The sequence below is a fragment of the Lupinus angustifolius genome, chromosome LG16, assembly GCF_001865875.1.
Source record: "Lupinus angustifolius cultivar Tanjil chromosome LG16, LupAngTanjil_v1.0, whole genome shotgun sequence".
NCBI lineage: Eukaryota > Viridiplantae > Streptophyta > Magnoliopsida > Fabales > Fabaceae > Lupinus > Lupinus angustifolius.
In genome coordinates this window covers 6,480,124-6,495,125 of record NC_032024.1, presented here as the reverse complement: position 1 = coordinate 6,495,125, position 15,002 = coordinate 6,480,124, and the positions used below count along the sequence as shown (strand labels likewise).

Below are 15,002 nucleotides of genomic sequence, written 5' to 3'. Positions count from 1 at the left end.
CTTCTTTTCTTTTGGTTTTAGTGGTTATTTAATTATGTTAGGAGATTTGTTATTTTTATCAAGTTTAAACTGCTTGTTCTTGGCTTGCTTGAGAGTCAAATTACTTTGTATAAATACCTCTTGAGGGGATCATATTAAATAAGAAAACAGATAAGGTATTATTCAATCTTATTATATAGGTAATATTCAACATATACACGGCTGCAATAATTTGATAGGTAAAACATTAAAAAAACTATTCCCTTATATTTATTGACTTTTTTTTTAAAGTTTTAGCATTCTATCGAAATATATATGTTAATTATTTTAAAAACATATTATTATTATTATTTCTCATATTATACTCTTCTTAATTTGTCGCTCCACATTACTCAATAATTATTTTCACCTTTCCATTATAATGAGAATAAAAATGGTGATATGACAATTATATCAACCATACAACTAAATTAAGGAAAATATCAGCTAAAATTGGTCAAATCATATTAAACCATATAATCAAAATTAAATTGTATATGAAAACATTAAATATATTTTTTCAAAATGACACAATAATTTTCAAAACTTGGACTTGAAAGTTGTTTATAACATAACTAGTTATTAAATCATTTCAATAATCAAATTATATATTACAAATAATAATATTTATGTTCATAAATATATTATATTTATTATAATATATATATATATAATATAATTGATATGCAGATTAATTATTAAATCATTACTTGAATTATTGTACCGTTATATCAGCATGATAATTAATATGAAATTAATAACACATGTCATAACTGATAGCACCAATACTTAAATGAGACTGATAGGAAAAAACTAAAAGAAGGAGAAAAAGTTTGGAAGAAGCATATAAATGAATTTAAAGCAGAGAGGGAAAGAAGGAGAAGCTGCAATGCATACAGGAACTCTTAAGCCATTGGGTCGCAACATAGTTTTCCAAACACAGTACACTTATTTAATGAAGTAAATCACACTAATAGCCTATGAGATTATGTGAAATTAAATAAAGTATCCCTCTATTTTTATCCTTACACCAACCATCCTATTTATATTCATATTATACATTATACTAACTATCCATACATAATAAACAAGTGTGATATTTTAAACAAAAAAGTGATGAGTGTAATTAAGTTAAACGTTAAACAAATATGTTATATTATGGTGACAAATTCAAATAATATAAAAGCCATCATCTCTTTATTAATTTTGTTAGTTAGAAAACACATCAAATTATTCTAATGAGATATTATTTAAATCATTTTTATATTATATTGCAACGAACCAAAAATAATGATGAAGTATTGACTTATATACTATTTAGATTTGTCTCCACAAAATGCAATTTTTTGTTTAACTTACACTTATCATATTGTTTGTTTAAACAATTACACTTATATCTTCTACAAGATTAGTTGATGTAATATATGTATATAAATCATGGAGTTTGTGTAAGTATAAAAAGAGAGGGGTACTTTATAAAAAAGTATAAAAATAACTAAAATAATCGTAAGCAAATAACTTTATACTTCTTTTGGAATTTATTTTGTAAAAGGAAATAATCTTTTCTATCTTATTTAAACAATTTTTTTACTTATATTCAGTTTTTAGCCAATATACATAAACAGATTATAATATGAATAGATTATAATCCCATAATTTATAAAATTTCTCTTGATAAACTAAAACTAAAAACATAATTTACACCAAAATCTGTCAAATATTTAGTTCTCTTCTCTCATTCATTTTTTTCTTATTTCTTAATTTCTATTTTATATAATAAAAAAATATATATTTCTTTCTTTCTATAAGTGCTTATTAACTACACACCAACTACAATAGAATAAGTGGTTCAAGTATTTGTCAGCATGCAAATAATTGCAAAAGGATGAGGTTGTGACGAAAACATGGTATTGACAAAACCAAACTACTTGACAAACCAAAACCCTTTGGTCTAGACTGGTTTGCTAGATATTATTAAATTTATTATTATCAAATATTAAACACTCAATTATATATTTAAAAATCAATTATATATTAAATATTCACCAAAACGTTTTGCTCTGAACCACTTAAAAATTATTACTAAATAGAGTTTTTTACTAGAAATTAAATATTAGATTATATATTAAATATTTTTAAATTATTAAATTAAAGGAATTTATCTCTAACCAAAACCATCTCAATTTACATTAAAGAAGAAATAGAACAAGTTAAATTAGCACAATTACTAAATATTAGATATTCAATTATATGTTCACTTTTAATTTTTTATTAAATTAAAGGGAATTAACTGTCTCTAAAACATCTCATTTTAGAAAAAATATAGGTACAATACATTATTTTCACAATTACTGGATACTAGCCATTTAAAAGCATGACAACCCACCTTTTCTATTCCTTTCTTGTCACCGCCACACACAGAACAATTTTCAAATGAATATTTTTTTTATAAGAGTGGAGGTCCTTTTTAATCATGTGATTTTTCATATAATTCCTAGTAAACTTCCTTTCATATATTTAGGGGCTCCTCTATTCAAAGGTAAACCCATGAGATTGTATTTACAACCTATTGCTGATAGAATTACTCAGAAACTGGCTAATTGGAACGGAGCTTGCCTCTCTATCATGGGTAGAGTGGAGTTGGTGAGGATAGTGGTTCATAGTATGCTATCCTATAGTTTTCATTTCTATGCCTGACTAATTCAGCTTATGAAGGATCTAGATAGAAAAATAAGAAATTTTATTTGGGCTGGAGACACAGAGGTCAGAAAAATTTGCACTGTTAAGTGGATGAAGCTTTGCACTACAACTAAAGAGGGGGGCTTGGGACTGAGATATGTAAAAATGACGAACAAGGCTGGCTTGCTAAAGCTAACTTGGATGATGTTGTCTTCTAACTAGGATTGGCCATGCTTCTACAGAGAAAGATTTGGTTCATATTTTAAACATTCATCTAGATATTTAAAATCCTCAATTTGGCATGGAATTAAGCAACATTGGTCTTTGGTGTAGAACAATCCTCTGTGTTTGATTGGTGATGACAAGAGTACTAATTTTTGGAAAGATAATGGGTTAGGAGCTCCTTTGGTGGAAATCCTTCACATTCCTGAGGCTTGGCATTCATCTCTTCATGCTAAGGTGGTTGACTTCACTTATGGTAATAAAAGGATCATTCCAAGCAGCTTCATGACTTCCTATCCTGAAGTTTTCAACCAAATTATTCAAACAACCATTACAAACTCTCATGATAGAGTCATTTGGAAACACTTAGGTGATGGTATCTTATCCTCCAAAGCTTCTTATTTGCATTGCATTCCTCCTGCTTCTCAACAGAGTTGGTTTAAGTATATATGGTCCAGAGCCATTCCTCCATCTAAATCCTTCATTACTTGGAGATGGTTGCATCATACAATGCCTACTGATGAGAATCTCCAAAAAAGGGCTGCCAACTAGTGTCCATGTGTAGTATCTGTAAGTGCAATTTGGAAACTTCTAGCCATCTATTCCTTTCCTGCAATTTGGTTGTTTATATATGGAATTGGATAGGAAACCTTTTCTCTTGCATCATTAATACCTCCTCGATACAAGCTCTGCTCTGCACCTGCAATCTTGGTTGGAGTCATCAAGTGAGAGAGATTCTTTTGCCGTGCATCATGTTTGCAATCAATCACATGTGGGTGGTGGTGGAATTTTTAGAAATTCCAAGGGAGATTGCATTGCTTGCTTTGCCGCTTATTATGGGATCAAGGATGCTCTATATGTTGAGTTAAACTCGACCATGTTGGCGGTGGATTTAGCTCATAAGAGAGGTTGGCATGTGTTGTGGTTGTAGTGTGATTCTCCTTAGTGGTGGATATTTTTAATGGCTTAGTCATGGTGCCTTGGAAGCTGTCTGCTAGAAGGTTCATTTGCAAGAACTTGTTGTCTATGATGACTTTCAAAATCTCCCACATCTATAGGAAATGAAATGCTTGTGCAGACAAGTTAGCTATATTTGGAACCTCTTCTAAGTGCTTCACTTGTTGGAATTCTTTTCCTAATTTTATAAACTATGATTGCTCTATAAATTGGTTGGGTCTTTCTAACTGTGGTTCAAAAACTTGTAATGTGTTCTCTCTTGTTTCTTCTTTTATCATATTAATATATCTCTTGGGTGCTTAAGCACTTTTGCTTTAAAAAAAATATAATTCTTAAGTTTAAAAATTCATGTTGAAAATATTAGTTATTATTAAACATAAAATAGAACAAAAAAATTATATCAACTATCTTTCATCCAGTTCATTAATAAGTAAATATAGAAGATTAGTATACAAGAAATTAAAAACAATAAGTACACTATGTAACTTGTACATAGAAGGTGCATTTTATTTTTATAAAAATTATCATAACAATATTAAAACTCATGTTTCCCCATTTATCATGAAATTTAAGAATAAAAAAAGAAATAAAGAAAATTGTGCATCTCATGCATGATTTTGTCATAATCCAGATAAAAAATAAGGAAAAAGGGAACCCACATCTACTTATGATACGTTTGTTAAAACACAATATGAATGAGATAACTCGTGATCCACGTTTTCTTAAAATTCAATAAAATACTTCATAAAGTCACACTACCTTGATAATTAATTGCGTAAACCTATGTCACCGATGTAAAATTTTCGATCACGGGTTGTTCTAATAGTTAAATTAGGCAACTAGCGCCAGTTTGCATTCTATTAGGAAAAAAGTCAAAAAACTGTTTTACGTTTGATTAAAATGAAAACATTTTGATATGTTAAAAATGATTTAAACAATAGTTTAAAATTTTACAAAATCAACCCATCCATTTTTTTAGATAAGATACTTTGAGACAATTAATTGGTTTTAATGAAAACTTGAATAACAAGATTTTAATAAAAAAAATACCCGGTGTTAGAGCACCCGCAATGGTAACCAAAAAACTGTTCCTTGCTAAATAAGTATGTTCTTCATTTAAGTTTACAACTGGAGAGAAATATTTCTTGTTCTTATTTCACAATAATAAACTAAATAAGCACAATTCTTAAAGTTGTGAGTCCACATTAAAAAATGGAAAACAATGTTAGAAAAAAGAAATATAAATGTGAGGTAGATTTGTGAGGTCTATTTAAGAACAAAAATAGAGTTGTACCATTGTAGGTGATTTTGGCTTAAGTTGCTTAAGTTGTTGGAAAGTGTAAACAAATATAAAATAATTAGTATGATTTATTTAAGAACGAGAAAAAAGTGTTGCATTATGGAAACTCCTCAAGTTAGAAGAATAATGCCCTTTGAATTCACAATATGTCATGAAGAGTTATGACACTATTAATAATTTTCTTATTTCTAATTTTTCACATCATAAAATTATAAATAAGATTTTTAGTATTTACATAATAATTTTTATAATAATTATGTTCATAGTTAGTTAACCTAATCACTTTAATTTAACTAATAAAAAGTAAGACCCTAATATATTTAAAGATTATAGGTATAACCCCAAAATTATTAAAAGATATGTTCCAAAACATGGACATAACAAACTTGCACTATGTTGATGATTTTTTCATCCATAGGAGCATTCATTATTCTTCCACCTCTTATAATGTTAGGAATTGCTATATTAACCGGTTGTGTAGAACTTTTTCCATGCTATATATACATATATTTAATGTCACTTCTAATAATTTCTTATCTTATCAATTACTCCATTTTTGGAGCTTTAGTGTTCTTTTATTTACTGGTTAGCAAGACAAATTTTTTTGTAAGTTATCGTAGGAGATAACACATGTTCATCTCTAGGATTCTCGAACAAAACTTTTTCATGTATGTACAATTAAATATAGCGTTCTGAGCTAGGTGTGAAGTGCGAGAGAAAGGATCTCATAATTAGGGTTTTGACTAAGACAATGTTTTTATTTTTCCTTCTTATTACTCTTTTCATATTGAAAAAAAGAGTACATATATTTTTGTCTTCTTTACTTTGCATGTTTGTTTTGGAATGCTAAGTGGTGATTTTGATGTTATAGTATCCTTTTTATTTCGAAAATGATTTCCATTATAAAAAAGAAAATGAGATAATGGGGGAATATTTATTGGGGAAAGATTTTTGATTATTTTAAAAATTAAATTATTTACTATACTGAAAATTATCCATGAAGTAAGAGGAGAGAGTTAACCAAAACACGGTCACTAATCTGATCTATTAATTGCTAACTACCATCATATCAAACACTTTAATTTAGATTAGTAACTTCCAAATACATGGACCATTTAATTGTTAAAATAATCTAATAATTTCCCACTTGGTCCATGTGATGACATGAAGATTCAAAAAATAACTTTAATTGCACACTTTCATTCAACCTTACAAATTAATTATCATCCTTAATTGAATTGAAATGTTTGAATCATCACGATTACAAATCATAAGAGACAATCAAATTGAACCATACAAATTAAATTTAAAAAATTAAATTCACCAAGATAATAAAGTAATTTCAATTATTGTGAATACATACAGGAAGATGTATAGTGACACACGTGGGCACGAGTACTACTATACCTGTGTCCATCTATATATATTGTGGATAGTTTGAAGAACTTGTTTCTAAAATATATAAGTGCTTGTTTGTAAATTGTGTACATTATAGATATTACATTCATTTTTTTTTATAAAAAAAACGAGGAGATAATTGTTAATTAATTGCTCTACATAAAATAAGATCTTATAGATATGGAAGGCTTGTAATTCATTCATAATATGACACATGAACAATTTGATATTTTTATTCTTGTCCTAGTAGTTATTTAACGAGTTTTATATTCAGAAAAAGAAGGACAATATGCAACATTTATTGTGATACATTTAATATTGAACTCAAGTGAACATTACAAATATATTATTTGCCACAACTTATATATTATTTAACTTTGTATTCCCTCGACTTCATTTATAAATACAATTTAGCTGCCAATCTAGGCTTTGCAACTGCCACAAGTGGCTCAGCAAGAAGCATATCACCATCATTGGACTCAACAAGATTGATGCATGAAACATTGGGAGTTGCACTCCAAGTGAAGCCATGAAGCAACCTAGCAAGTAACATGACAGTGATTGTGGTGCCAAGCATAACTCCTGGACAGCTACGTCTTCCTGTGCTAAACGATATCAACCTCAGATTTGGTTCTGTCAAAACCACTTCAGACCCATCATTCTTAAGGTGGCGTTCTGGTTTGAACTTGAGAGGGTCATTCCAGACTTTAGGATTTCGACCAAGTTCTTGTCTACTTAGTAATACATGACTACCCTTTGGGATAAAGTAATTAGTGACCATTGTGTCTTTCGTAGCAACGTGGGGGAGATTGAAAGGTGTCATGGGATGAAGGCGAAAAGCTTCTCTTGAACAAGCTTTGATAAAGTTGAGCTTAGAAATATCTGATTCTTGCACTAGCCTATGTTTCCCTACCACATTATCTAATTCCTCAATAGCTTTTTGAAGTAGTGCAGGTTCATTTATCATTTCTGCAAGTGCCCACTCAACTGCGTTTGATGGATTGTCCACAGCGGCAAGCATCAAGTCCTACAAAAAGTTGAATTTGGAATATTGTAATTAATTATCTATAGATGATAATATGGTATTATACCAACTATAACATTTCTCTTAAAACAACAAGTGAATCTAAAATATGATTTAAACTCGAGATGCTCTTTTTTTGCTTCACGAAATTTCATAACCACTTTATAAAAATCATAAAAACTATTGCATTACTCTACATATAAGAGTAAATTTTCATTTCAGTTTATCATATTTTTTGACCTTATTAATTGATTCTTCAATAAATGTGACTACGATATTATAAAATGAGAAACCATGTTATGAACATCCAATTTTGTTCAACACAAAAAGTTCAACATGAAAGTGCAAAGTGTCAAGGATCGCACTAGCAATGCTTTGCCTATGTTTTGATTAAAACAAGTTTTATTAAAGCTTGAAGATGGCTCAACAATCAACATGCCTAGAACTCATTGGTCATATCTAGACTAGGTTATATCAATAGAGTCATAATTCTAAGTAGTCTGTGATGTGTGCCTTAGTAAGTGAGTATATGTGAGGTAAACTTAGATGCAAGTCTCTCAAGCTATTATAATTGTCATATCACATTCATGAGACATATCATATAGTTAATTATATGTTCATGCATTAATCATACATGTTATATGTGTATATTAGATATAATATAATTGCTAAAACATGTATAGAAGTTAAGCATAACATATGAGTAGTTTGCCTTTTGAATCACGTGTTTTAATATGCTGGTTAATCGATTAACGTGGTGACTTAATCGATTAACTCAACTGTTTTTCTGCTATATCAGTTTTTCTGTTACAACTGGTTTCTTTTTTAATCATGTTACACTGGTTAATCGATTAACGTTGTAACTTAATCGATTAACATGTCTGTTTTATGTTATATCTGTTTTCTGTTTTAACTGCTTAACTGATTGCAACTGTTTGAAGTGTCAAAACCGTTTTTAATAAGTTTAGGCAATTTCCAGAGAAGTGTAGCATTGCATACTATTGTGTAGGATTTATTAGAGAGCATATTTTCGTGTTTTACATTATATTTTGCAGAGAGAAATGCATGTGTGAGGAAGAGAGATTAACATGCCATATTGAAGTTGATTCATTGTTATTTGCATACTGTTTTCATTTGCTTAATCTCATCTTTTTCTTGCTCACATGTTCATACATTCTTGATAGAGATTCTTAGAGAGATATTGTGTTTACTGTTTTTGATTAACTCACATATGCATGTTGGCTTGAGTGAATTGTTAGTGGGTTAGTCTTAAGGTTTTTCATTGTTATATTTTGAGCATTATTGTGCTTATTAAACCTTGCTTTTGTAATATGTTTTTTGTGTATTTGGATTGGTCTCTTGGTGTCTTACTACCATAGAGATAGAGTGATTCTTCATCAAGACTAGGAGGTCTTGAATTGAGAACGAGAATCTTGGCTGGGGCTGGTTCGCGAGAAAGGTTTTCTCAGGCGATAGGCAGAGTCAAATCAAGGATTAGATGTTCTAGGATTTCAAGAAAGAAGCATCCTGAGTTTTGTAAATTGTATTGGTGTCTGTGATTATACTTGTATTCAATATAGTGAAGAATAAAATTTCCTAAGATCAGAAGGGGAGGCCTGGATGTAGTTTGTAGTGGACCGTAAACGAACCAGGATAAAATTCCATCTGTGTAAGTTGTTCTCTCTTAATCTCCTTTACATTTCTTACTGTTTTAATGTGAGTTAGAAGCTAATATTTTGCATGCCTATACCCTGCCATATACTTGTTAATATTACATAAAGATATCTGTTGTATCTCAACTTATCTGTTAATAAATAACTGTGCAATTAGCTGCTCTGATCATTCTACTTTTGTTGTGTGTTAATAGATTAAGCCCATTAGTTAATCGATTAACTGAGTTGTTTCCAGAACTGGGTTTTGGTGCGAGAAGCGGTGATTGATAACTGCTACACCTATTCAACCCCCCTTCTAGGTGTGCCTAGGCCACTAATACCTAACAAGTGGTATCAGAGCTAGTACGACGTGCTAGCTCAACCGTATCTGCGTGATCCTAAGGGAATTAAAATGGGTTCCACCAACCCCTTTAGCGGTGATGGCGCATCCATTAACCGTCCTCCCGTATTCAGTGGTGAGGGATTCGCCTAATGGAAAGTCTGAATGAAGATTTTTATAGAGGCCATTGATTCGGATATTTAGGAATCCGTGATCAGTGGACCATTCGTCCCACTTCACATAGTAGATGACGAACCGAAAGAAAAGCCTAAAAGCTTATGGAACGATGAGGAGCGCAAGAAGGTTCAGTATAACCTTCGCGCCAAAAATATAATTACCTTGGCCCTATCATATGATGAATTCTTTCGGGTATCTCAATGTCAAAGTGCCAAGGAAATGTGGGACACTTTACAAGTGACTCACGAGGGCACTAGTGAGGTCAAGCGCGCCAGGCTGAATGCGCTTTCACATGAATACGAATTAATTCGTATGTTACCGAGTGAGTCGATTGGTGATATGCAAAAGCGATTCACCCATATTGTTAATCATCTTATTGCTCTAGATAAAATGTTTACCAGAGGAGAACTCACTAATAAAGTTTTACGCTGTCTTGACAGGAAATGACAACCTAAAGTGACGACTATCATGGAGTCCAAGGATCTAGATTCCATGCATTTGGCAACGCTGTTCGGAAAGGTTCAAGAGCATGAGATGGAGCTTGGATGTCTGACCATGCATGAAGAGTCTGATCGAAAAAAAGGAATATATCTTAAAACTACAACATTACAATCCACTGAAGAGATAAACAATGACGACTCTGACATTGATGAAGAAATGCTAAACCTTCTCGTGCGAAAGTTTGGGAAATTTCTAAATAAGAAAGGAGGTTTCAAGCTATTTCAAAAGAAAGAGGCGCGAGAATTAACTAGGAAAGGCAAGAACAAAGAGTGTTTCACTTGCCATGAATGTGGTAAGCCGGGTCACATGAAATTCCAATGTCCCACTTACTTGAAGATAGTTGATTCAGAAAAGAGCACTCCCCGGGACTTCAAATCGAAGAAGGCTTACATTGTTTGGGAAGTACCGGAGGAAGAAACGACATCAAGCACCTCAGATGAAGAGGAGACCGCCAAGCTGTGCCTAATGACTATAACAGATGAGGCTTGCAGATCAGGTAGTACAAAGGATGCTACTAATGAGGTATATTCTGACACATCATCATCTTCTGATGATTCTCCTTCATATGATGTTCTATATGATGCTTATGTCGAGATGCATGAAGAACTAAAGAAATTAGCAAAAAATAGTGCCGATAGAAAAAGGAAAATTTTGCTAAATGATCAGAAAATAATATAACTACAAAAAGAATTAGATGAGCTGAAATTGGAAAATGAAACTTTAGATCTAATTTTTCTTGTAATTCATGCGACTGTTCTAAAAATAATTTATGTCAAACAACTATTTGTCCAATTAAAAATAATTCATGCGAGGACTTGAAAAATGAGAATTTTAAACTAAATGAAAAACTCACAAAACTTAAAAATAGTCAACACCAATTAGATACCTTGCTAAGTAAAACGAGAAACGTTGGTAACCACACTGGATTAGGGTATGTTCCCTCATCCCGTAGAAATAGACCATATAGGAAACCTATAACTTGTCCAAATAAAATGTCTAATAATAAAAACAGAGTTTCTACATGTTTCTATTGTGGCATAGATGGCCATACATCTTACTCCTGTTACATCAGGAAATATGGGATACCAAGTGGTGTTTACGCTTGGGTGAGAAAGGGAGATAACTCCCTGGTTACTAACAGAAAATGACTCAATATAATTTGGGTACCTGAAACTAGCAAATGATCTATTTTGCAGGTATGTCTACAAACACATGGGCAACATTGGTATCTTGACCGTGGGTGTTCGAGACATATAACAAGAGACAAGTCAAAATTCCTAGACTTGTCATTGAAAGAAAAAAGTTTTGTCACATATGGAGACAACAACAAAGAAACAATCATAGGCACTGGAAAAATTGGCAACTCAACCCATGTTATAATCGAGAACGTTCTATATGTAGAAGGTCTGGAACATAATCTGTTGAACATCAACCAACTATGTGACAAAGGTAATCGTGTGTCATTTGATTCTGATTGTTGTATAATCCGTGATGTTTTATCTAATAATATAAAGTTTGTCGGATATCATGTAAATAATATTTATACGGTTGATATGGAGGATGTCACTTCCTTATTTTCAAAATGTTTTATTTCAAAAGAAGATGACATATGGCTTTGGCATAGACGAGTCACTCACATTCATGTGAAGCATCTAGAAATGTTATCTAAAAATAATTTGGTTATCGGTCTACCAAAACTCGATTTTAAAACTTAGGATTCTTGTGACATGTGTCAAAAATGTAAACAAGTAAGTAATTCTTTTAATAAAAAGAATGCGATATCCACTACTAGACCTTTGGAGCTTCTCCATATGGACTTGTTTGGACCGTCGCAAATGATGAGTTTCGTTGGAAGTTATTACGCTTTGGTAATTGTTGGTGATTTTTTCTAGATTCACATGGGCTCTGTTTTTAGCATCAAAGAGCGATGCATATAAATCTTTTAAATGTCTAGCCAAACAAATTCAAAACCAGTATAACCTTAAAAGTATTTACATACGATTCGACCATGGTGGAGAATTTGAAAATGATAAATTTAATAAGTTTTGTAATAAGTATGGCATCATACATCAATTCTCAAGGACCATGCTAAATGAGAGCAAGGTTCCAAAATATTTCTAGGTTGATACAGTTCACACTGCCTGTTATATAATGAATCGAATATTACTTAGACCTACTTTTTCGAAAACACCTTATGAGATTTTTAAAGGTCGAAAACTGAATATTGCTCATCTTCATGCATTCGGGTGCAAATGCTTTATTTTAAACAATGAAAAAATATCTTTAGGAAAATTTGACTCGAAGGCTGATGAGGGCATATTCTTAGGGTATTCATCGCATAGTAAGGCTTTTCGCGTGTTTAATAAATATACCAGGCAAGTAGAAGAATCTATTCATGTTCACTTTGACGAATCTTCTCCAAAAGAGCAGAGAAAGGTATTTTCTAATGACATTTCAGGTGCACTAGAAGAAGCTTATTCAAAGGACATTAACCAAATCCAACAAGAAGATGTTGAGCAAAATGAACACCATGACATGCCTATTGCGTGGAAAACCAAAAAAGACCATCCATTTGATAAGGTGTTAGGTGACATATCTACAGGGGTGGTAACCCATAGTTCTTTACGCAATTTCTGTAATTTCGTTGCATTTCTGTCTCAAATAGAGCCAAAGACCATCGATGAAGCCATCGAGCATGTACACTGGGGCATAGATATACAAGAAGAGCTAAACCAGTTTGAGCGTAATAATATGTGGGACTTGGTCCCCAAACCAAAAGAACATCTTGTAATTGGCACCAGATGGGTCTTTCATAACAAGCTAGATGAATCTGGCTTGATAATTAGAAATAAGGCTCGCTTAGTGGCCAAAGGCTACAACCAAGAAGAGGACATCGATTATGATGAGACCTACGTTCCTGTAGCCAGACTTGAGGCCATTAGGATGCTCTTGTCCTTCACATCGATCATGAACTTGAAGCTCTTCCAAATGGATGTCAAGAGCGCATTTTAAATGGCTATATTCAAGAGAAGGTGTACATAGACCAACCACCAGGGTTTGAAAACTTCAAATACCTGAACCATGTGTATAAACTCAAGAAGGCCCTTTATGGCCTAAAACAGGCTCCCAGAGTCTGGTACGATAGATTAAGTTCGTTCCTAATAGAAAAAAGGTTCGAAAGAGGTTTGGTAGACACCACCCTCTTTATCCATAGATTAGATAATCATGTTTTACTTGTTCAAATATATGTTGATGATATTATCTTCGGATCTACTAATGACATCCTCTGTAAGGAATTGTCTGAGTTGATGCAGGGCGAGTTCGAGATGTTGATGATGGGTGAGCTGACTTTCTTCCTTGGGCTTCAAATTAAACAAATGGAAAGTGACATCTTCATTCATCAATCGAAATACTGCAAAAAATTACTAAATAAATTCGATATGGAGCAATGTAAATTCTACAACTTTATAAAATTAAGAGATCCTTTTTTATATTCCGGAAGCAATCTTGCACTCATTATTCAAATTTCAAATAAATCGATTTGATTCTGAATAAAATAATAAAATATTTTAATTGATTGAAGATATTAATGGGAGGGATTCCCTTTTATTTTCAACATGTGTCGAGAACCTCAAGTAAATAGAGGATTGAGCACATGACAAAAGACACCACAAAAGACACAAAAAGAAAAACCAAAAGAGAGATAAAAACACAAATGCTAGGAAGAAACACTAAAGAATCCCAATGGTATTGCTCGAAATTTGTGTGTCCCATCTCTTTATTTGCTCATCATTTTTATAGTAACCATTGAAGCACAAGCAAATATTTGATAGCATTTGTAAATACCTCATTTTGACCAAGGCTTTTTTTGTTATAAAAAAAAGGGGTGTAAAAATCAGATTTTGAAAGGTTATGGTAAATGGGTTTTTTCCCCTAGCCCAACCAAGTTAGGGTAACTTAACCCTAATTTTTTACTACCCTTATAAACTAAAAAAATAGTAAAAAAGGAGAAGGGAGAGAACCAGAAAAAAAAAAGGAGGAAGAAGAGAGAAGAGGCAAGTAGAAGTAGAAGAAAAAGAAGAAGGAAGCAAGGAGAAGTAAAAGCCATCATCTTCTTCACCCACACATAAAGTTGACAAAAACAAGGTTTGTGCTCTACTTTTATGTGTTTATTTTTTGCTGCCATTTATATCATTTAAGTGTAAGAGCTTGTTTCTTGTGGTTTAAAAAGGGTGGTGGTGGTGTGCCGCCACCCACGGTGGCTGTTTGGCCATGTGAGCCACCCACACCACCTCACTTTTGTGCCAATCTTCTTATAATATTGGTGGCTGCCCCCTTTATGGAACCTCCATGTGCTCAGCCACGTCCAGAGGGTACAGTGGCGCTGCTGCCACCGCCACCGCCGCCGCCGCCGCCGCAGTTCCGGCCAGAAAAGGGGTTACCATGGTGGTCACCCCTAAACCCCCAAATTGATTTTAACCTAAACCCCTAAATTAATTTCAACCTAAACCCCCAAATTGATTTTAACCTAAACCCCTAAATTAATTTCAACCTAAACCCCCAAATTGATTTTAACCTAAACCCCTAAATTAATTTCAACCTAAACCCCCAAATTGATTTTAACCTAAACCCCTAAATTAATTTCAACCTAAACCCCCAAATTGATTTTAACCTAAACCCCCAAATTGATTTTAACCTAAACCCCCAAATTGATTTTAACCTAAACCCCCAAAT

General features: G+C 32.4%; 1 protein-coding gene across 1 annotated transcript in view; it reads right to left on the bottom strand.

Moving 5' to 3' along the window:
- LOC109329009 (isoleucine N-monooxygenase 2-like) overlaps positions 6,964 to 15,002 on the bottom strand; it is a 16,564-nt gene continuing 8,525 nt past the window's right edge. The window contains exon 2 of the mRNA XM_019562671.1: positions 6,964 to 7,601. Coding sequence (XP_019418216.1) covers positions 6,972 to 7,601 — 630 coding nt within the window. The 3' untranslated portion in view covers positions 6,964 to 6,971. The remainder of the gene's footprint in view (positions 7,602 to 15,002) is intronic.